At 28.3% G+C, this 22,032-nt stretch overlaps 6 protein-coding genes across 9 annotated transcripts; 3 read left to right on the plus strand and 3 right to left on the minus strand.

The window, feature by feature from the left end:
* The first annotated feature begins 1,723 nt into the window (after nt 1-1,723).
* Gdap1 (ganglioside induced differentiation associated protein 1) lies at nt 1,724-5,838 on the plus strand. The gene is made up of 4 exons (XM_065503020.1): nt 1,724-2,145; nt 4,781-4,973; nt 5,041-5,223; nt 5,291-5,838. The coding sequence occupies exons 1-4, from the start codon at nt 2,014-2,016 to the stop codon at nt 5,779-5,781; spliced, it is 999 nt and encodes a 332-aa protein (XP_065359092.1). The 5' UTR covers nt 1,724-2,013; the 3' UTR covers nt 5,782-5,838.
* Nucleotides 5,839-6,051: 213 nt separating this feature from the next.
* Nucleotides 6,052-8,037, minus strand: Fitm (acyl-coenzyme A diphosphatase Fitm). The gene is made up of 2 exons (XM_065503019.1): nt 7,173-8,037; nt 6,052-6,849 (listed from the first exon to the last, which is right to left on the minus strand). Exons 1-2 carry the CDS (start codon nt 7,675-7,677, stop codon nt 6,155-6,157), a joined length of 1,200 nt encoding a protein of 399 aa, XP_065359091.1. The 5' UTR covers nt 7,678-8,037; the 3' UTR covers nt 6,052-6,154.
* A 527-nt stretch (nt 8,038-8,564) lies between these two features.
* On the plus strand, nt 8,565-16,208 carry RhoGAP68F (Rho GTPase activating protein at 68F). 4 transcript variants are annotated; one of them, XM_065503547.1, is made up of 8 exons: nt 8,565-8,682; nt 10,640-10,714; nt 12,626-12,754; nt 12,833-12,868; nt 12,926-13,127; nt 13,197-13,906; nt 13,971-14,077; nt 15,022-16,208. In XM_065503547.1, exons 2-8 carry the CDS (start codon nt 10,678-10,680, stop codon nt 15,220-15,222), a joined length of 1,422 nt encoding a protein of 473 aa, XP_065359619.1. In that variant the 5' UTR covers nt 8,565-8,682; nt 10,640-10,677; the 3' UTR covers nt 15,223-16,208. The 4 variants fall into 4 exon arrangements, with proteins under 4 accessions (XP_065359619.1, XP_065359618.1, XP_065359620.1 ...); XM_065503546.1 differs by lacking the exon at nt 8,565-8,682 and adding an exon at nt 8,749-8,822; XM_065503548.1 differs by lacking the exon at nt 8,565-8,682 and adding an exon at nt 8,811-8,829.
* Nucleotides 16,209-17,155: 947 nt separating this feature from the next.
* eIF3l (eukaryotic translation initiation factor 3 subunit l) lies at nt 17,156-19,340 on the minus strand. Its single transcript, XM_065506466.1, has 4 exons — nt 19,183-19,340; nt 18,538-19,010; nt 17,493-18,465; nt 17,156-17,435 (listed from the first exon to the last, which is right to left on the minus strand). The coding sequence occupies exons 1-4, from the start codon at nt 19,210-19,212 to the stop codon at nt 17,301-17,303; spliced, it is 1,611 nt and encodes a 536-aa protein (XP_065362538.1). The 5' UTR covers nt 19,213-19,340; the 3' UTR covers nt 17,156-17,300.
* Nucleotides 19,341-19,451: 111 nt separating this feature from the next.
* On the plus strand, nt 19,452-20,123 carry Atg12 (Autophagy-related 12). The gene is made up of 3 exons (XM_065503351.1): nt 19,452-19,604; nt 19,667-19,803; nt 19,868-20,123. Exons 1-3 carry the CDS (start codon nt 19,544-19,546, stop codon nt 19,988-19,990), a joined length of 321 nt encoding a protein of 106 aa, XP_065359423.1. The 5' UTR covers nt 19,452-19,543; the 3' UTR covers nt 19,991-20,123.
* ND-SGDH (NADH dehydrogenase (ubiquinone) SGDH subunit) lies at nt 20,124-21,860 on the minus strand. The gene is made up of 4 exons (XM_065503349.1): nt 21,683-21,860; nt 21,357-21,580; nt 20,445-20,551; nt 20,124-20,385 (listed from the first exon to the last, which is right to left on the minus strand). Exons 1-4 carry the CDS (start codon nt 21,765-21,767, stop codon nt 20,247-20,249), a joined length of 555 nt encoding a protein of 184 aa, XP_065359421.1. The 5' UTR covers nt 21,768-21,860; the 3' UTR covers nt 20,124-20,246.
* Nucleotides 21,861-22,032: the final 172 nt, after the last annotated feature.

Consider the following 22,032-nt stretch of genomic DNA (forward strand, 5'->3'; position numbering starts at 1 on the left):
TTGTTAAAATAATAATTGTAATTGAAAGTATGTAATTAGTAAGAAAATACTATTTCAAAAATATATTAGTGGGATTATATCTAACAAAACACATAATTAAAAAAATACAAAGTACTGATATTCTTAATTAAATTAGCAATATTATTTCAATCACTTTTTTAGAAAATATATATTTTATGTACTTTTTTACTATACTGCTACATCAACAGAACATTTGTCTGCTGCCATGAGCGACCTATCGTGGGTTTTTCGCTGTTTTTTGGAATGACAGTTTCGAATTTCGGAATTTAAGGAATAAGATTTATAAAATCTTATTCCTTAAATTCAGAAATTATATTTATATATTGTTATATCATAAAATAATTAAGTTAATGTTGAAAATATACAAATTGTATCACAAAACTATTTTTCTTTCGTATTTTTAGTAGAAATTTTGTTGATCATATATATATAAGTTGTAAAAGTCAGGTAAAAAATATATATTTTGCCAATTGACCCAAAAAATTGCAACAATATTAATTTTGGTTTAGTTATTGTCACATTTTTATTTTGGATCACAATTATCAGATCATCAAAATATTTTTCCTTTTTCAAATTCCAGTTAATATCTTGAGTTTTTGGTAATTTTATTATTTTGTGGTAAAAGAATACCTTATAGTTAGTGAATGTTCTGCTTAACAAATATTGTCTAAACATTTGGTTAGCATCGGAAATAAGAAATAATAAAAAATTAACTCTTTTTCCGCAAAAATATTAGTTTAAATAAAATACAATTTTATTTTTTAAAATTTCAATCAATTATTTCACGCATAAATCTCTAATTGTCAAAAGACTGTGTGTTTTTACAACTAACAACAGAAATAATTGATTTAATTCACTACAAGCAATTCTCAAAATGAAATGGTCATTATACAACATACTGAGCTAATGAGCTAAAAGAGCGACCTAGTTCATTTCAGTGAGCTGAGCTGAAAAGAGCGGTCACTTCACTGAGCTAATAAACCCAACTCTAATTAAATATAGACTCTCGATATGCTGTGAAAATTGATAATGCAAACATATGATCTTACGGAATGCCAAAATTATTTAAATGTTGATGGGATCTACAGGAAAAAACATACATTTGCATGATTCCGGTTTCCCTGATAATGAGCAATCCACACTAGATTCGTAGAGAAATGCACATAGAGCGGAACCTTAAACAAAAAAATACTCCAAACCATCACACACACGAGTGTTGTTTTTGTTTTCACATAGTTTTTTTTTACTAATACATTATCACCACTTATATTTTTGAGAACTGAGTTAGGTCTTTGACATGAGAATTTCCGATCTATGTGAATTTATCTATGACTAGAATCTCCACTCTACCTACCTACCCTTTGCTTTAGTAAATCTAAATTTCAAATTTGAATTCAGTAATTGTGCAAGTACAAAGTTGATGAGAAAAATAAACAAATTAGAATGACTTCCACTACTATCATTATTTATGAAAAAAGTGTGAATTAAGATCAAAACAAATGCCCAAGTTTAAATAAGCAAAAATACAATCAAAACCTAAAAAAATAGACACGAAATCTACTACCATTTTGTATGTATTTGTTAGCTGTTTTCGGTTGTTTTCAATTTATTGTTGAATTTAGCTTAACATAGTCTAGTCTGGTGTGCGACAAACAACTCATGCACCACCGTCATTAAGTCTACGGGTAGTAGTAGTTAGAGTATTTATTTTCGTATTGCCAATAAAGCTCCCTCCGAGTGTGCGTTAGTTACTTAGTTAGTAGAAGCATGTGATGAAACTTTTTTAACGAACATTGAAAAAATCTTAATACTTTTATCGTGAGCAGAAGAGAGTAGTAACTACATAGTAAAAATAAAAATTATATACGTTTTCCGATTAGTACGAACTTTAAAGTTATAACTGCATAAAACAGTCAGAAAGCAGTTTATTAAGGAAATATACCGACCGATTCCGCTGATTGCGTGTGTGTAGTAAACGGAAAAACTAAAGAAATGAGTGAAAATATTCCACATTTAAATCATACACCACCACCAATATCATCACTAAAGGATTTTCAACCGCCCAGCTTTAAAGAGGATGAACTAGTTTTATATTATCATCCGTATAATTTCTATTCACAAAAAGTATGTCTACAAATTTTATTTTAAGATTGTAACATACAATTTAAGTAAAAAAAAACGATTTTATGCATTGCGTTTAATTAAAATGTATCATGTGATCTTGTTAAATCTACAAAAAAAAAAGAAACAGCCGAGATTGAAAAGCAAAATATTTAGTTCAAGTTAAAAATAAATTTAAATAATTCAGAAATATATAGGAGTTTATATTCCAAAACTTAAAAAACTAATTAAGAAATAAATTAATGTTTAAATAATCTTGAATACATTTTATAACCATAAGTGTTAATTTAATAAAGCAAACATAAATATGCATTAAAGAGTTTCAATCGTAAAGAAGAAACTTTACTGTAATAACCTAAGGGTCGGATCATGAAACACGACCAAAAAAAAAAGATTTAAAAATGTTTGTATGAAAAACACTAAAAAATTATTTGAAAACTCAGTGAGGATTTTTTCCGGTCGAGTTTCTGAATCAGGCGCTTAGTCTGTTGTCAAAAATTCAAAGTGATATAAGTCAAAAAACATTTACTAAACCTAAGGGTCTGATCATGAAACACGACCAAAAAAGATTTAAAAATGTTTGTATGAAAAACACTCAAAAATTATTTGAAAACTCAGCGAGTATTTTTTTCCGGTCGAGTTTCTGAATCAGGCGCTTAGTCTGTTGTCAAAAATCCAAAGTGGTATAAGTCAAAAAACATTTACTAAATACAAAGGGGTTAATAAGAATAACACGCATTTTCAATATTTCTGTATTTAAAAATTTATTTTCTAAATTGAGAATGAAACATTTTTGCGATAAAATTATATTATTCAAAAACTATAAATGTAATTTTATATTGCCTCATTTTAATTAGACAGAAATCAAAAACCCAATTAATAGAATTAACTCCATATGCATAAACAATTTTTAAATTTATCAAAGGTTTATAAAACAAAATTTTCATACAAAATTTGATTTATAAACCTTTGATAAATTTAAAAAATTTTATGCATATGGGAGTTATTGTTTTGTTAAAAAGAAATATTGCGTGTTTAATTAAGCATTACAACTATGTAACAATAGAATTACTATATTTTATTTTTTGATACTAGAATCGGCTGGTGTCCGAAATTCGACCACTATTAAATCGCTTTTTAACACTTTTATGGAAAAACGAGTGGACTATTTATATATAAGATTAGCATTTTTAGCAGTATATGTCTAAACTCTTCTGTCCAAAACCTGACTCAGTTGTCAAAAACCTTTTTTTTCTAGTTTCTGCCATAGAGAAACAAAGCGGAAACTAGAAAAAAAACTGAAACAAAAAAATTACTCAAAATAATTACACATACGAGTGTTGTTTTTGTTTTCACATAGTTTTTTCCATAGAGAATAGACATAGACCGGAAACTCTCCTGTCAAAGACCTAACTCAGTTGTCAGAAACCTAAGTGGTGAGAATGTATTAGTAGAAAAAACTATGTGAAAACAAAATCAACACTCGTACGTGTGATTATTTTGAGTAATTTTTTTGTTTGAGTTTTTTCTAGTTTCCGCGCTATGTTTCTCTATGGTTTTTTCTATTAATTCATTCTCTCCATTTAGGTTTCTGTCAACTGAGTTAGGTCTTTGACAGGAGTGTTTCCCTTCTATATCTATTCTCTATGGTTTCTGCACTATGAGTATTTCTCTATGATTACTATAGATAATATCTTTGAAAATTATTTTTAAGGGCCTGATTTAGTTATACTAATCGTGCTCAAAGTATGTATATATTCATATGGGGATGTCCGTAATGTCCCGATAAATAATAATCGATTTCAATATATTTTGAAACTTTAAAATTGTGTGTAATTTAATATTAGTAAAAAACTGCGTATGATTTATATAAAGCCTATACAAATTAAAAATATGTATACGTATAGGTTTATAAAAAAAACGAAAATTGTCCTTTTTTAGAAAATCGATAATAACCGGGTAAACTGGTTAACTGAAAATCAACTTTTAAATTAAACGATTCACAAAACACCGAAATTGCTATGAAAACCCGGTTTTCAGTTAACCGGTATAAATAGTATATACGAACGACTTTGATTCATAACACATCGAGAGCCTATAAAATACCCACAAACACAGTGTGACAAAATCCAGAAAACACCCTTAGAATAACATTTTAGAAAAACATTTTTCAGCGAAGACAATATACAAATTACTCCAATGTTTTGAGCAATTTAATCTCGCCAATTGTAGTCTTCTCCTTTTTTGAGCAATTTAATTTCGCCAAATGTAGCCTTCTCCTGGAAACCTTCTTACAAATTGTAATATTTTTCTTTATTAAATGTATGAATAAGTTTCATGGGCATTAAGACACGTAACGCACCCCAAAGTAGTTAATAAATAATTCCAAAATATCTGATTAGTGTGCTTTAAAATAAAAATTAAAAGTAATTAATTATATCTTGCTAAAATCTTAACAAAAACAGTTTTAAAAGCTACTTTTGAATCGATAGAGTCTTTAAATCAGTGAAAATCATCATACAATTGAAATATACCCCATAATACCATAAACAATATAAAACATACTTCTCATAAACTACTCGTGTATATCATTAGAAATCTTACCAAAAAAAATGGATGTTTAATTTTCCTTTTTCAGATTATTTTACTTTTATATGAGAAAAATATTGAATTCACACCATATGTTGTGGATTTGTTAAATGGCGAGCAATACTCAAGCTGGTTTTTAAACTTAAATCCTAAAGCCGATGTACCCGTTTTACAAGATGGTTCATTCATTGTGCCAGATTCTGTTCATATAATTAATTATATAGAACATAAATTTCGAGGAGGTAAGTTTTGGTTTACTGTTGTGTGAGTAATAAATCTAATATTTTATTTTATTTTTTGTTATTTTAGGCGATTACAAGTCATTCAAACCGAATAATAATAATTCGTTGGAATATGAGAAAATGCAGTTGTTTGATCAAATCTTAGGTCATTTACCAATAGGAGCATTAAGTTTGGGCTCATTTATACATGATGACTTAAAATTAGTTCCAAAACCACCATTTATTGGACCCATAAGAAAAACATGCTTGAGTGAGTTAAAATGAATTGTTTTCTTTTTTTCTTAATTTAACATTTATTTTTTAATTGTTATTTACAGAAAATAATGAAAAAGTTTATGGCTTATTAAAAGAATCTATTGATAAAGTGGAAGATCATAAATCTGCTTTGCTAAATAAATTAGATTTGCAAGAACGCAGAAAACGTATTGTATATTCACGTTTAGAATACCAAAAAATATTGGATGCCGTACATAACGTTTTGCGTTTTATCGAAGACGATATGGTGGCTCATCCAGCAAGGGAATGGTTAATATCCAATGATTTTTGCATGGCAGATATATGTTTCGGCTTGTTGTTATTGCGTTTATATCAGTTGGGTTTCGAAAATTACTATTGGTCGTATGGAAAAATGCCTCAAGTTGAAAGTTATTTTTTACGTTTCAAAAAACGTCCTTCTTATGATAAACTCATGCCAACAAATTTTGAGATACTGAAAGATATGTGGCAAATGACACCATCCAATTATATAATTGGAGCCGGGGCCGGTGTTTTAGGTATGGCAGTATTTGCCGCCATTGCTCATAAATAATACCATTTAAATAATAAATAAAAACACACAATTAATATGTTAATAATGAAAACAAAACTTTCGACTATTATTTTAATACCGTCAAATTAAAACTACATTCGCAAATAAATCAATACAATAACACAAATAAAAAACTAATAAAATTTAAAAATAACATCTACATAAACAAAAAATTACACTAAGAACACATAAACTTAATCATAGCGTTAATAAATTAAATAAAACACATAAACTCCATTATTGCAATCAACAAATAAAAAGCTCTCGAGGTATTTATAATTTGGTATATAAAAAAATTAACACCTTAAACTTTATTACCCAACACATAACATGTAATTTCATAATCGCCTTTACTGATCAACAACATTATGATCTATCTATCATTACCATTGCCATTACCATTATTTGAGCTGGTAATTTGAGAACCCGATGCTTTGGGACTAGTGTAAATTGGCATACCCATAAATTTAGGTACTTGTGACTGACTGCTGCCACTTGCAGCACTTCTAAAACCACCACTACTTGATGGTATATTGGCTGGTGTTGACGTCATACTATTTTGTCGCTTAAATACAAATGCATCCTTGCAGTCCTTTTGGTAGAAAAATGAACCACTTCCAGCTGGATCCGGCAATACTGTAGATCGATACCAAAACCGATAAGTAAAATACCAGGTGAAAATTGCAATAATGCCACTGATAAATTTCTCAATCATACGATGATAGTAAAGCATTGTACCGACCAACATTACATCCCATAACAATTGCAAGGCGGCCATGCCAATAAATAATGTACGAATTATCGGTGTTAAACGTTCATATAGAAATTTTAAATTTCGCATTTGTTCGTCGTTTAGATTCCTTAGAGGATTTGTGCTCGATGTTTCGGATATGGAACGATCATGAAGTTCGTTGCGCAAATGTTCTTTGATTGTTTCCCATTTAATGATGGGTCTAGCTTCCTCGATTAGTACCAGACTCGAGTGTATAAGAATAAAAGCATGACCAGATATATCGAAACCATTCCATAAGTGGCCAGCTCGGAGACAACTTGACTTGGTAGAAAAACCTTAAAATAAAAGCGAAAAATAATTGAATTATCTCTTAATTAAAATAAATAAGAGTTCTATATTTTGTGTCGAATCTTAAATATCCTGCACTTAGTTACAAATGTTGAAAATATAAAAAAAATAAAAGCTAAATCTTCGATTGAATGTGTTTCCGAGTAGATTGAAAAGTTATTGAAAACTTTTTTTGCTCTTAAATTTGAAGCATAAATATTTGGCAGTATGTTAAAAAAGTCGGTTAAATTCGTATTATTCTAAACATTAAGATCGGTTTCGGGTATAAAATCCTTCTTTCGGACTTTAAAATTAAACGCATTTCACTTACCTTTATTGGTACATTTTCCATATGAAGTCTCAATTACATTGAATACTTTTGTCCAGAAGAACCAAAAGAAAGTGGCTATTGCAATACGTGGAGCATGATGACGCAATAATTTCTTCATGTCACCGCAGCACAATGTATACGAAGTCATCACCACAAAAGGAACCATAAACAACAATGTCCAGCCCCAACCAACTTTTACAAAATATACATTGAAGAGATTATCAGATCGGGCAAAGTATGTTTTCGGAAAAGGTATAAAATCGCCAATCAATGATATTAAAAACAAACTACCCAAATAAAGAGCCACCTTAAGATTGGTATCGAAGAAGATGGTCTTTTTACAAATATGCATTATCATCATGACCATTATTTCCCTAATGCTCGTTGGTGGTGCTGTGGGACGTGTACCTTTGGCTTCACCTCTTGATATATCGGGACCACCGCGGAAATTCATTTGTGGCCCCGTATAAATATTGGGACGTATGGGTTTTCTTTTCGTGGCCATTTTACAAGACTTGTTTGTTGTACACTTTGACCGAGTATTTCTTTTTTTTACTACAGCTGCTGTAATTTTGTGCTCTGTGCTTTACAAAGTGAAAGTGACGAGTTCAACAAATATTTCAATTTTTTTTTTTGAGTCAAAGTTCAACTGGTTGCAGCACAGAAGTGTTTGGATGAAAGAACACGTAGTTTTAAGTTTTTTTTATTAAAAGACAATTATTTACACTATTTATTCATTCGTTGATTAAATTTACATTTTTTATTTATCGTATTTTTATTTTACAATCATAACAATTTAACAAAATCTTTGTGAAAGGAATTCCATGCTGAAGTAAAAAATAGAAAAATCACTTCACCTGCAATTTAACATTTTTTGGTTTATTTTGGGAATTTCCTACGTCAATTTAAAGGGAAATTTATGATAATAATTTAGTTGTGCACATCATTACCGACACTTTTAATTTTTTTGTATAAACTAGTATTGCCACTTTGTGTAATTATAATTATATATATATATGTTGTGTTTAATTTTAATTTATATGTGTAGAACATCTATAATTTATAATTAGCTCTACTTAAACAGAAATTTAAAGTTTCTAATTAATAAAAATAAAATCTATTGTGGTCTTAACGCCTTCAGATTTTAGTTTTTGAATTATGTGGTAAAAGCTTAGTGGCACCACTGGTTAATACTTTTTTTTAACAGAGTTGTTGTTTTTAATACTTAACTTAAAACTATGAGCTTTAACAAGGTTATCTCAGTTGCACATCAACTGCAGAATAAAAACACAGCTATATTGGCTTTATTGTGAGTATCTCGCTGTCAAAGTCAATATACAAAAAACTATCAGCTGTGGTGCTGACTACACCTTGTTAAACGTTCTTTGACATAAACGATAAGTAAAAAATAAAACTCGTATAAAGAAAAGAAAATTTTTTCATTCAACTTTTTATCCAAATAAGAAATATTAAAACAAAATAAAAATTTATAAATTGAACTCAATAAGAGGTATAGAACATTAACAATTACTTTAAGTATTGCATATATAAAAAAAATTTAAGAATTTACATAAATTGATACAAATAACAAAGGCAAAGTTAATTTTAAGTGCTAAAAACAAATTGGTTTGGACTTCTTGTGCAAAAAGAGTGAGTAGTAAGTAACAAGGTAACAAACAACCTACGCAATTAACAAAACGGATTGGATTTATCAATATATCTGCAATAAAAAAAATGCGATAAACATTAGTTTAAGCAATATTACGTTGAATTTAAATGTATCGAAAAAACAATTGACTACGTGTATTAGAAAATATAACACAAAAAGACATTTTTTCGCCAAGTCCGATTAAAATCAGGGTGTGCATGTGTGTGAGTGTGGAGTCATAGTGTCAACAAAAACAAATGGCAAGAAACATACATTTCTTTTAAACTAAACTGATTTGTTTAGTTAAAATAACAGCAAAATAATGCATTAATTTGCATACATTTGCAAGTCTACACTAATCAAATTCACATGAAATGCATTTTATTTTTAATGTCTTACTTTCCAAACAAAACAGGCATATACATACATCCATACATATTCGTAAATGTATGATATTTTGTTGTTGGTTGTGTTAAGTGACGTCATGAACTGATAAGTGGTTACTTTGTTTTTATTTTACCGTTATAAATACATTATAGGTAAATTAATGAGATACATAATATGAATAATTGAAATTCACTATTTAATGGTCAGTTAATTTTATCTACATATTATGTTATTTGCATTATTTTTTTAGTAATTTTGAAACTAACTTTTCTAGAGCTTTATTTTAATTTTAAATTCAAATAATCTTTTTTTGTTTCTTTTATGAATTGAAGTTCCCCACCCACATAAAATCTAAAAATTTTCAAGAAAGGCTTAAAAATGTACACCACATATTTCTGGAAAAGTCTGTAACTCTTAAACTTTGTACATTCATATTAGCTAAGTCTAGTTTTTATGAAAATTTAGGTTTTAGCACAAAACTTTAGAATATGTTAAAATAAACTTCGTGTTTAGAAAACGTTTATAATTTTTAAATTTTTTCTCGTCAAAATTGCAAAACTATTGTCTCAGTTAATTTATAATAGTTCCAAACTTTTTTTAATTATTAGTTTATTCACTTAATATTTTACCATTAAACGTAAATCATAATTTTTCAAGGAAATATTGGATCATTTTGAAATTAATTGTCATCTCCACTACTGATATCAAAACAAATACCACAAAAACGATAAAAATAAAGAAAATAATTGGGGGATTCAAACGGTCTGCTATTAGGTCGTATTGTCATAATATCGTAAAATATTTTTTTAGTTTAAACAAATTCTTGTTGTGCTGCAAACAAAAAAAGTGTTATTTTATGACAACCTAATAAACATAGTTCAAAAAGTATTATTAGTTTATAACTTTTTTGTTTGAAACCCAACAAAAATTTGTGTAAACTAAAAAAAATATTTTATGACATGACAATACGACCAAATGTTTAAAAAAGCTAAGCCCAAAAAATACACACTTCTAAAAAGTGATTATTTATAATTATAAATAAATAATATTTTATTATTTATTAATAGGTGTAAATCATAAATATGTATATAGCTATAACGATGTTTTTTTTATAGATGTCTTCTAGTAGAATTTTTAATTTTTTAATTTTTTTTTTTAATTTTATTTATACCCGAGGTACCTCCTAAAATCGGACTATCCGTTTAGAAGTTACAGATTTATTTCCACTTTTTTAAAAACGATATTGTGAACAATCGCACTAAGCTAACGATGTGTTCCAATGAATGACTGAAATATAAGCAAAATACCAAGACTACCTATATATTTTTATTACCTTTTTGTTGTTGTTCAGAGTTCATTAATTATTGTTAGAAATTATTTTCTATTTACAAGTAATTTTTTAAAATTTATTTTTATAACTGTTTATTTTTAGCCATTAACTAATCGGTTTTCGAATCAACTTTGTTTGCCATGGATCACAGGAATATGAATATATCACGTCTTCCAGGTAATTAACCATATCTTCATTGTTTTTATTTGTTGTATAGATAATGTGTAAAATTATTATTATCTTCGCATGTACATAAACCACCATTAATCAATCATACTATACTCAAGAATTTCGTTTTTGCGCACAACTAAAAGTCTAATTTGTAATTTTGTTATTTATTTTTCAACCATCTGAAAGTTGTTCATACATTTAATATTCTTAAATATGCCCATTTCTTCCAAAGTTATAGTCATGTATATTTTTACAAATGTTTTTAAAATAGCACATAGGACTTCTTGTGTGCGCATCGACGATTTTTATTATGTATTATTCAGAGTATTTAATCGTTACACATAGTAAATATTTCGAATTTTATTATATTTTTATTAAGAGTTTATATACACAAATACATATATACGGAAATAATGAACAATGCTGATAAAAAAAGACTTGGTTAAAATAATTCATCAAATAACAAGGGATATAAAATTCTGTTTAAATATTAGATAAACATATTTTAATATGCAGCCCACATATATGGTCAATCTCGAAAATATAATTCCTTTAGTCTAGCTTTTTTGAACAATATCAAATGAAAAATAAGAATTCTGAATGTGAAGTGAAATAATATAATACGCCGAATTTTGTGTATCCATCACTTTAGTATTTCTACACAATGTCTACAATATTAATATATTACTTTTCGGCCACTAAAATGTATATACAGTGATAGTCCCACGTTTGTATGCATATGAAATATTTTTTTTTAATTCCTCTTATATGTTTATTATTATGATTTCAGAATTTGTTCTTGTAGTTTTGTCTAGATAATTATGTAGACTTAAAAAAACAAGGACTATTACTAAGGTAAATGTTAGTTTATAAAAATTATACAATGTTTTGTAAAATAGTTACTATTTTTAGTTAAGACATTTTGGAGGTCATACCAAATATTATGAAAAAAAGTATAAAGTTTTATAATTAATTAAATAATACAGTAAAATATATAATTTAATTTCGCGTTGTAAAAAATGTATCAAAATAGTTTCATTAAAAATAAGAGAAAACAAGTTGCGTACAAGTCTATCACTGTATTTATGTACATTATTCGAATATAACATGAAATTTGTGATATTTAAATAAAATTTTTAATAATTCGACTACATGTTTCCGAATGCTTTTACGTGCATATTTCACAGGAATCTAGGTTGTTGAAAAAATAATAAATAACAAAATAAATATATAAAAATACTTTATTGTTCCTTTAGAAGAATTAATTAAATGAAAATAACAGTTTTGCCCTTTGATCCAGCTCACGAAAAGCCAAATTTCGTTGAATAACTTTTTAGTTTAGTTTACATTGAAATTTGTAACTATTAAAAGTATTAAAAGCCAAACCTAATTACTTTATAATTTTCTTATCACGGTTATTAACATTTAACTGAGCACATTTGTGTATAATAAATTTTTATTTTCGTTCACATTTATCATTGATTCCATTTATATTTGGTCTGTTCAATAACACAAAACTATTACGAATTATCACAAATTGTTTATAAATTTACCAGTTTTTCAATACAAATTTAAAAATTTTGAGTGAAAATTTGTAATAATTCGTAATAGCTTTTCTGTTATTGAACAGACCAATTATTTTTTCAACTAAATGTTGTGTTTTTTGTAATTTTTAATTTTCTTCTTTGTAACATACTTTGGTCTCTTGTATTAATAATATTAAAATAAAACTTTTTCTTTACACCAACAACATTTGATTTATTTTCCAAATAAAACAAACTAAAAAAAATCACAAATACTAAATACTGCCAAAATAAAAAGGCGTTATTACTAATTGAATTATTAGTATGTACTTAATGCACATTATATATTTGAATTAAAATTATGGATATAATGAGTTTCGTGTTAATCGTCTAGGACCTGCTATAAATCCACTAGTAGAAAATTCAGATGAGCCACAGCCCAGTCTATCGGACTTGCATGATTTTGAACCAAAACTCGAGTTCGATGATACAGAGTTGTTAGCAACCCCAATTGCACCACAAAGTGAGTAAAAAAACAATCAAATAAGAACTGAACTCTTGTAATTTATAACTTAAACAGAAGAAAACTTATTTTGTTTAGATGATGTTATGGATGATGATTTTGTGGTAACTGAAGGTAAAGTAAATGTCAACTCATCTATGGTTTAAGTATTAATTGAATATTATAATTTAGATTGCAATTCAGAACCAGAGGATATAGTTAATCCTTTGGAAGATGACTTCGAAGATCAATTGAGAGAAGAAACTGAAAATTTCAGTATTTCTCCTAAACGTACAAATTGTGATTTTTTGGGTACCGATAAACAAGGACGTCATATATTTGCTATATACGCTTCAAGATTTCCAGAGAAATCACAAATGGAAATATTCATAAGGTATCAAACATTTAATTTAACTACTTACTTTGTTGAAATACTTAAACATACATAAAACTTTTGTTTCAGGGATGTTATTAAAGAAATCGAACCATTTGTTGAAAACGATTATATATTAGTGTATTTCCATCAAGGCTTGAAGGAGGATAACAAACCCTCCGCCCAATTTCTTTGGAACTCCTATAAAGAACTTGATAGAAATTTTCGCAAAAATCTAAAAAATCTATATGTGGTTCATCCAACTTGGTTTATACGTGTCATATGGAACTTCTTTAGTCCCTTCATCAGCGAGAAGTTCCGCAAAAAGTTGGTCTACATATCAAGTTTAGATGAGCTACGTCAAGCTTTGGGTCTGTCGAAGCTTAAGCTACCTGATAATATTTGTGATCTAGATGATCGTCTAAATCACAATCGCAAATACGCTCCCAGCAGTAACAACAACATCAGTACATCACACATGGCAAAAACAACACAATTTGGGGTGACCCTTAAATTTATAGTTACTAACAGTCCATGCTTGAATTCCATACCACCAATTGTACGCAAATGTGTTGACTCTCTATCCATAACTGGTATGATCGATACTGAGGGTATATTCCGTCGTTCTGGCAATCATAGTGAAATCATTGCCCTCAAAGATCGTGTTAATCGCGGCGAAGATGTAGATCTTAAAGAAGTTAATGTACATGTTATAGCTGGCCTATTAAAAAGTTTTCTTCGTGATCTTACTGAGCCCTTGTTGACATTTGAACTTTATGATGAAATAACCAGTTTCTTGGGTAATTATGAACGATAATTTAGGGTTTATTCTTTTAATTGCAATTAGTTTTCATTAAATTTTAGAATGGCCTAAAGAGGATAGATCCCGCAATGTTACCATGTTAATACGTGAAAGATTACCTGAAGAAAACTATGAATTATTCAAATATATTGTAGAGTTCTTAGTAAGAGTAAGTATTTTATATTAATGTTATTTTGGTTAGAAAATGAGAAATTGTTAAAGTTACGAATTAAGTTGCTAAAATCACCAGTAACCATTATTTAAACATAAATTTGTCTGTTCAAATTGTTATCCACAAACAAATAATTACTTGTATCACTGTGATAACCTTCACCATGGGTGGCAAGGTTTCTGATTCCCTTTTTAATTTCCACATTTTTCATATTCGACCCTATAAAGTATATATATTCAGAATCGTTATACACAGTGGAGGTGATATGGCTAAATAACTTACAATCATTACTTATACATTAATATATCCGCTACAGTCCAAGAAAATCTGACTACAAATACCTGATATAAGCCATGATCTATTATTGATCTATATCTGGATTATTAAGTCCTTAACATAGACAATATATATATCTAATGATCGACATTTCAGACCTATCCAACGACGTATCATAGAATTTTGTTCCAACAAATTTCATTTTTTCAGCCGACATTTTTTTCACCAATAATTATTTTTCATCAAAACTCATTTTTAGTCTTTGAATATACTAAACATTTTTTCAATATTTATCTTAAAATACACTTTGGTGAAGGGTATATAAGATTCGGCAAAACCGAATGTAACACTCTTACTTGTTTTAAATATATTTGTTGTTATGTTTGTGCAAAAGTTTACAATTTCGCAAAGGTTAAACATGATTACGAGAATATAAAATAGTTTACTAAAATGCAAACGTGCATTCATTTAAAATGAAATAAAATAAATGCTTATCATGTATTTGAAAAAAAGTACATGCTAATATGGTGCTAATAATACTTGTATTGAACGCATCTACATACCTACATATAAGTATTAAAATTAAGTACGATGATGCTATAGATAGATAGACATCAATTTAATTTTATATAAAAAATACTAATAAATCATTTGGTTATTTACAGGTTATGGAATGTGAAGATCTCAATAAGATGACTTCATCCAATTTGGCCATAGTGTTTGGTCCAAACTTTTTATGGTCTGGTAAAAATACAACATCACTTGATGAAATTGCACCCATAAATGCGTTTGTAGATTTTGTTTTACAAAACCACAGGGACATTTACTTGGTTGATATCAATCAACGCCCAACACCTATTGGCTAAATGTACAGGATTTATTCTCAATCATAATCACGGCAATACTGATTGTTTCAACAATTCCCACACTTAATCATATAAATTAAAAATTAATAAACTAAAAAAAAGTCTACAAGATAATATTCTAAAATTTTATGTAATCAATTTAGTGTATTTCAATAATTCATCACTTATTATACAATTAGTTATATTATATTATTTTTTTTTTTTTTTTAATTTTTATTTCCTAATTAAGGTGATTTGTGTGTAATCAATTAAAAATAAACAATTTAGCTTTTAAGTCTAATGATTTGTATATTTTTATTTATCTATGTATTCAAATGTACTAACTTTACAAGTAATTTTATGTGAAACCAACAATCAAATTGAAATAAACCCATATTTGTTGTATATTTGTTTATTTAAATTTAAAATATTTATTTACCAAAGAATTACAAACAAAATGAAAGAAGAATTTAAAGAATAAAATGTTGTGTTGATGTTGATTTTATCCTATAGTTTATTTGTATTTTGAATTTGTCATATACACATGAGCTGTTTTTTTAACTAAATCAAATATTAAACTAAAACTAACATTAGTTCTCTCCATAAATCTAATGTCACAATAACAAAACTACATTATTATATTTAAGTGGTGTGAATGTGTTACACAAAAATGTCCACCTACCACAAATAAATGATTTTAATGTTCCAAATTAATTAAGTAATGTACGTACGTATAAACATCTTTATAGCTTTTAAGAAATTTAAATTACATTTTATTTGGCAAATATCAAAATTACCATAATTAAACAAAAAACAAAAATTTGCACTAATCTGTACACACAATTAATTTATTTGGAAACATTTTTATAAACAAACAAAAATAAGAAAAATAGAAGTTAACAACGCACACCAAAAATATAAAAATAAGAAAAGTTTTAAACTTTGTAATATAAATGTTTTTTTAAATGTTATATTAACAAAAAATAAACAAATATTTATAAAAACAACTGTTGTGATTTAATTTCAGATTCAGAAATATCGCCCCAACAGCAATACATTCATTAAAATTCATTTCAAATAAAACTGAACATTTTTATAGTCTCATATAAAATAATTCAATGTTAATACTGAGTTTTTAAATACCATTCACCAAAATATACTTTAAAATAAAAATTTTAAATTTGGTAAACAAAATTTAAAAAAAAATGTTTTTTTTTTTAATTTATTAATGAAAAAATTGATGGCAAACATTTTTTTTCAAAATTTATTTTTTTAATTTTTTAAAATAAAATATTTTTTCAAATTTATGACAAAAAATTTGGGTTAAAAAATATTCCCGATTTTGACCAATTGTAGGTCCGACTAGGCCTTATATTCTTCGTGGCAAATGACTTTGAAAAATCTATCATTAGATAGCCATATTGTCTATATTAATGACTTAGTAATCCAGATATAGATCCAAAATAGTTAAAAAATCGAGGTTGTCATGGGGGGTTATGTAATTAAAATCGAACCATTTTCGAAATACAATGTATAGCATACAAATTCAAACGAATTTCTTTTCGAAAGGAGTTACATAATAACCCCCTGGTATTTTTCCTTATATCATGGCCGATTTTAACATGTATATAAGTTATTCGGCTACGGAAAGATTTCAACATACAGACGGTATTGTTTAAACTTTCTTTTTGATTCTTTTAATTTAATTTTCATATAAGCTATATTTTGTATAAAAATAACATTCCATAGGTTAAAAAATCCTTCATGAAATCTATAGAAATTTGTCACACCTTTCCAAATCGATCGTTTTGAATATCGATGATATTTTAAAAAAGCTGAATATAATTTCATATGTTCAAGTTGCCGCATTAATATCATTACATTTCTATGACAAATATAAAGTAACCCTTATTTTTACAGTTTCTATTAAAATTATAATTAAAACACAAATTACTTTTAGACTTTTCCAAGGCATGTAAATATGCCTCATCAGTTTTATTTCTGTAATTATAGCTTTTTACATTGGGAAAAAGTCAAGTTTGTTAAACTTAGATATATGTACGATAAAAAATCAAGTTGATAGATTAGATTATAATAATTTAAATATTAATATTTTTCAATTTGCGATTTAAATCATTGAATTTCAAAATTTTGCGCACGAAGAAGTCGCCGTAACGATGTGATACCTTGGTGTCAGCAATATGAATCATGTCATCATCAATATAGAAATCCAACTAAAGGAATAAATGAATTAATATTAAGAAAGCCATTTCTTTTAAACAACAACTTACCTCTGAGCCAGATTTGAATTTACCCTCCAAACCACTGGATCCCTTAGTCCAAACTAAATTACGCATCTTGTGTTTGAAGCACAACAAACGGATCAACAATTTTGAAACATCTTCTTCACTGGCATTGGAATCAATGAATGAAGCCAACTTAGCCAATGGCAAGGTGGTATAAAGTTTCAAATAAGAGCGGGTGGTAGGCAAATCAGCTTGTTGTCTAACTTCATCCATGAATACTTGTAATTGATGTTCCATGGGATCTTTAACATAATCCTCCATGGGGGCATCAGCAGCAGGTGGACAAGGGCTGACAAATCGGGGACAGGAGAACAAGAAGAATGATTTAAATACCTCTAAGTCACCACATTGCATTTTGTACATGGCATCATGATAGTTCTTTTCACGCAACACCTGTTGGATGGATTCATCAATGCATTGTGGATGCAAGACCAAGCAAATTGCCAACAAATGGTACATTTGTTCGGCTTGCTTATTGATTTGATCGTTTTGATAGGAGCGTGTGCTGTACAACTGCTTTGTGCGTTGGATGTATAAAAGAATGTCCGAGAAAGTGCGGATGGCATCAGCATAACGACGCATCATCATATAGGCAAAGCCCACATAGTAAGATGTAGAAATCTGGCATGCAGGAATATGCGAATATTGTGATTTTTTGTGGATTTCAATAGGCTCCAAAACTTTAATGGCCTGATAGTAATCACCCAACAAAGAGTGGACACGTAATAAGCCCACCAAAGAGAAGTAGCCCAACATTTTGTAGAAGGACAATTCACCAAATTCTCCAGCAACAGTTTGTGGATCATTTCCCTGAGAAATAGCTTCCAATTGTTTTTTGATATTGGAAATGTCAACCAAAGAGTGGAGAACATTGAGAATACATAAAATACTCCAGACATTGCTGTGATTAACACACAATTGATGAATTTCTTCTTGGGTCTTGTCTGTTAAGCGAGCTCTGGGGAATATAAAAATATACAATAAATATACCTATAGCAAAAAATCCAATACCTCACACTAAACCACATACCTGTATTGAGCAAAGTTTTGGAATTGATAAACAAATTCATCAACCAATTCCCACAACCAAATGTCGGGTAATTCCAACGCTACAGGACTTTGAGATGAAATAATTAAATTGAAGAAATCACAATAATTGAAAAATGAATGGATGCGTTGCTCCAACTTGGGACCACCGGGAATGCGTGCATGAATATGACGATAGTACAATTCTTTGTACAAAATCAAGAACACTTTGTCGTTGTCGACCAAGGTGGCAACTTCTTCCTCTTCAGGCCAAGCACTCTTATCAAAATGATGATCACTTATTTGTGGGAAAGTGTTCTCGTACATATTCTGGATGTCAAACAAGACACCTTCCTTAACTGCTTGGCAAAAGTTGATAAGGAAATATTTAACATTATCCGGCATGCGATAATAGTTACGTTCATATTCCAAATCCAATTGTGGATCACCAGTATGAGCATACTCATCATAGTACTCCTAAAAGAATTAAATTAAAAAAAGAAACAAGATAAATGTGTTGAAAAAGGGAGTCTCAAAAATAATTTTAGGTTATGTTTGTGTATGTGATTATTTTTGCAAACATTTTGCTTTTGATATTTTTATAGTAAATATTGCAGTAAAACGTTGTTTTTTAACAAATTAAACTTACCGTAGTCGCAAATTCTTCTCCACTGTACATTTTATTAATTTTAAATAATTATTTATTGGCAAATTTAACAAATTTTCACAAAAAAATGACAGCAACACGCCAACAAGATTTCTAGCAGAAATCACAAAGAAGGCTACAAAGCAAAACTTGCAATGACATTTGAGATAAACAGGGTTGCCAATACTCGGGTATTGCCAATTATAATGACATTCAAGAAAAACGCACTGCATTATCGAGTTATACGTCATTAAATATAAACAACAGCAGCTGGTGTTTTTTTATTGACAGTGCGAATTACAATTTTTTTTACACAAAAATAAGAGCCTATAAATAAATAATAACAATATAAATAAATTAAAATATGGCTGACACTGAAAACGAAACTTCACTAACTACAGCAGATAAAGAAAAGGATAATAAAAGTAAGAAATGTTAATATTCTTGTTAAAAATAAATTTCCTAATAGCTTAATATGTTTATCTAGTTTGTATACTCTTAAATGCTACTGGCAATGTCCCCATTATCAAGAAACGCACTTGGACGGTAGATCCTTACAAGACCGTCAGCTGGATACAAAAGTTTATCCATAAATATTTAAAATTAGATCCTTCGGAACAAATCGTAAGTAAAGAGTGGAAATTCGTGTGTGTCGCTCATTGCCTTACAATTATTTTAAATATTTTAGTTTTTATATGTCAATCAAACATTTGCACCTGCTCCCGATCAAATTATCAAAAATCTATATGATTGTCATGGAACTAATGGCAAATTGGTACTGTATTATTGCAAAAATCAAGCCTGGGGATAAATCGATATAATGATGTCTGCCCTGCTCTAACAATATTTAACCAAAAAAGTCAAGTTTATTATTTTTAACATTATATAAATAAGCATTTATTTAATAATAAAACATTATTAAATCGATAATAAAAAAACAAAAATTTACTTTTTTATTTAAAGATACATTTATTTTTTTTAAGAATTTGTTTTTCTGCACTTTAATTTAACTATAGATAACGAATTTCATTGAATCGCATGCGAACAATATTAATATTGCCGGCTGATTAATCACCACGCAATTCTTCCAATTCATCAGCAGCTTCTTTGGAAATTCTGTGATATTTGGCAATAGCTGGCCTGTAGTAGTAGGCTTTGTAATCGTTACGTTCAGACATTTTAGCGCGGATTTTTTCTTCAAGTAGTCTAAAAGGAATTAAATATTTATTTGCCTAAAGTAATAATATGATTTTAATCGTATTTACCTGATTTGAGCCTTTTCATCTTCCTCGTACATGAAATGTAAAGATTTCTCATATTCTTGTTGTGGACTGGGGAACATGTACTGGGAAATAAAGCGAGAAATTGGATGCTGTAAAGAAAAAAATTTCAAATTTTAATTAATACATGGAATTATACCTAAATTTGAAATAGGAACAAAAAATATGCCCATGAGTTTTATAATAAAAAACTGTGTTCTTATTCACACAATAAGGTAAATATGACTTATTTTCGTTAGGGACGTTTTTTATACTCTTCAGCATGAGTGGTATATATATATAAAGTCATCGAAATTCGGACTGACAATGGGTCAAAATTGGGACAAATATGTTTTTCACCAAGTTTTTTTTGCAAATTTTTTCAAGAAATTATTTCCAATATTAATCTTAAAGTATACATATTTTGGTGAAGGGTCTATAAGACTCGGCACAGCCGCACTTAGTAGTCATACTTATTTCTATTTAAAACCCTGGTGATCGAATAACCAATGCGATATTTAAAATTTTAAATTAGTTGGATAGCTCAATTTGTTCTATTTTATTAGTTTTATTACATTTTTTAAATCTCGGGTATATCCGAAATTAATTTGTTTTCAGTACAACTTCTAAACCAAATGCGAAGATTGGTTTCAGAATCAAAATTAGCTTTTTCTTTCAATAAAGGGTGAACAATTCAAAAATAACAGATTTTAATGTCACAAACATACAAAATTTGCAATTTTACTAAATTTCTGCATATTTTTAAAAATAGTATCCCCTACTTTTATGACATACAATTTCAATTCAATTTATTTCATTTGTAATATGGAAGCCTAAATGATTAACCAATTAATAAATTACTATAACTACAAGTTCAAATGTAATTCCTAACATATAAATAACATAATATATAAATACCTTATGATATTCCCAGTGTTTTGGCTCATAATCTGCTGGAATTTCGTGCAACTGAGCGGGACCAATGAAAATGTTGCAGTACATCACAATAGCTGTGATGGGTAGAACACCCAACATCACATAGAAGTGCAATAAATCCTTAAATTTATTCCATTGGAAACGTGATGGTTGTACAATCATATGATGGTGTCCACCACTCATTTGGCGCAGTTGCAATTGGACAGCTATTTAATAGAAAATTCATTTAATTTTTGCTTTACAAGTTGCGTAATGTCATTGTCGGTGCATAAACACATATTCTTCATCAAATTTTTTCTCAACCTTACCATTTTTTACGGCTGGTGTTTGCAAAATTGTACGGAATTTGGCTAATTGAGCCGCTGGACGTACAACAGAACTCCAACTGACCATTTTTTGTTAAAATTATATCACGTTAAAATTGTTTTTAAAAACGTGAATACAAAATTTTTTTTACCAAATGGTTGTTTAGTAAAAAATTAAATGTCAGTGTCAAAAAGTGCTACAATAACAAATTTGACATTCTAGTCGATAAAACTGTTTCATGAAAAACTGTTTTATCACTTAAAAATTGACATAAAAAAACTAATTCTGCGACAGAAAACCTCTTCAAACAGTCGAACAACGAATCACGTGTAATCCTTACCTGTCCGACCAG

This window comes from Calliphora vicina, chromosome 3 (genome assembly GCF_958450345.1).
Source record: "Calliphora vicina chromosome 3, idCalVici1.1, whole genome shotgun sequence".
Lineage (NCBI taxonomy): Eukaryota > Metazoa > Arthropoda > Insecta > Diptera > Calliphoridae > Calliphora > Calliphora vicina.

Bases quoted from the DNA above. Each gene is read 5' to 3' on its own strand.
- Atg12 (XM_065503351.1), top strand. From the start codon at position 19,544: ATGGCTGACACTGAAAACGAAACTTCACTAACTACAGCAGATAAAGAA. The intron at 19,605-19,666 runs GTAAGAAATGTT...ATGTTTATCTAG, and splicing joins TAAAGAAAAGGATAATAAAA to TTTGTATACTCTTAAATGCT. The intron at 19,804-19,867 runs GTAAGTAAAGAG...TAAATATTTTAG, and splicing joins TAGATCCTTCGGAACAAATC to TTTTTATATGTCAATCAAAC.
- ND-SGDH (XM_065503349.1), bottom strand. From the start codon at position 21,767: ATGGTCAGTTGGAGTTCTGTTGTACGTCCAGCGGCTCAATTAGCCAAA. The intron at 21,581-21,682 runs GTAAGGTTGAGA...TCTATTAAATAG, and splicing joins AACACCAGCCGTAAAAAATG to CTGTCCAATTGCAACTGCGC. The intron at 20,386-20,444 runs GTAAATACGATT...AATTCCTTTTAG, and splicing joins GATGAAAAGGCTCAAATCAG to ACTACTTGAAGAAAAAATCC.
- RhoGAP68F (XM_065503547.1), top strand. From the start codon at position 10,678: ATGGATCACAGGAATATGAATATATCACGTCTTCCAG. The intron at 10,715-12,625 runs GTAATTAACCAT...TTAATCGTCTAG, and splicing joins GAATATATCACGTCTTCCAG to GACCTGCTATAAATCCACTA. The intron at 12,755-12,832 runs GTGAGTAAAAAA...TATTTTGTTTAG, and splicing joins AACCCCAATTGCACCACAAA to ATGATGTTATGGATGATGAT.
- Gdap1 (XM_065503020.1), top strand. From the start codon at position 2,014: ATGAGTGAAAATATTCCACATTTAAATCATACACCACCACCAATATCA. The intron at 2,146-4,780 runs GTATGTCTACAA...TTCCTTTTTCAG, and splicing joins ATAATTTCTATTCACAAAAA to ATTATTTTACTTTTATATGA. The intron at 4,974-5,040 runs GTAAGTTTTGGT...TTGTTATTTTAG, and splicing joins AGAACATAAATTTCGAGGAG to GCGATTACAAGTCATTCAAA.
- eIF3l (XM_065506466.1), bottom strand. From the start codon at position 19,212: ATGTACAGTGGAGAAGAATTTGCGACTACG. The intron at 19,011-19,182 runs GTAAGTTTAATT...TAATTCTTTTAG, and splicing joins GAGAAGAATTTGCGACTACG to GAGTACTATGATGAGTATGC. The intron at 17,436-17,492 runs GTAAGTTGTTGT...TTATTCCTTTAG, and splicing joins AATTCAAATCTGGCTCAGAG to TTGGATTTCTATATTGATGA.
- Fitm (XM_065503019.1), bottom strand. From the start codon at position 7,677: ATGGCCACGAAAAGAAAACCCATACGTCCCAATATTTATACGGGGCCA. The intron at 6,850-7,172 runs GTAAGTGAAATG...TTTTATTTTAAG, and splicing joins TGGAAAATGTACCAATAAAG to GTTTTTCTACCAAGTCAAGT.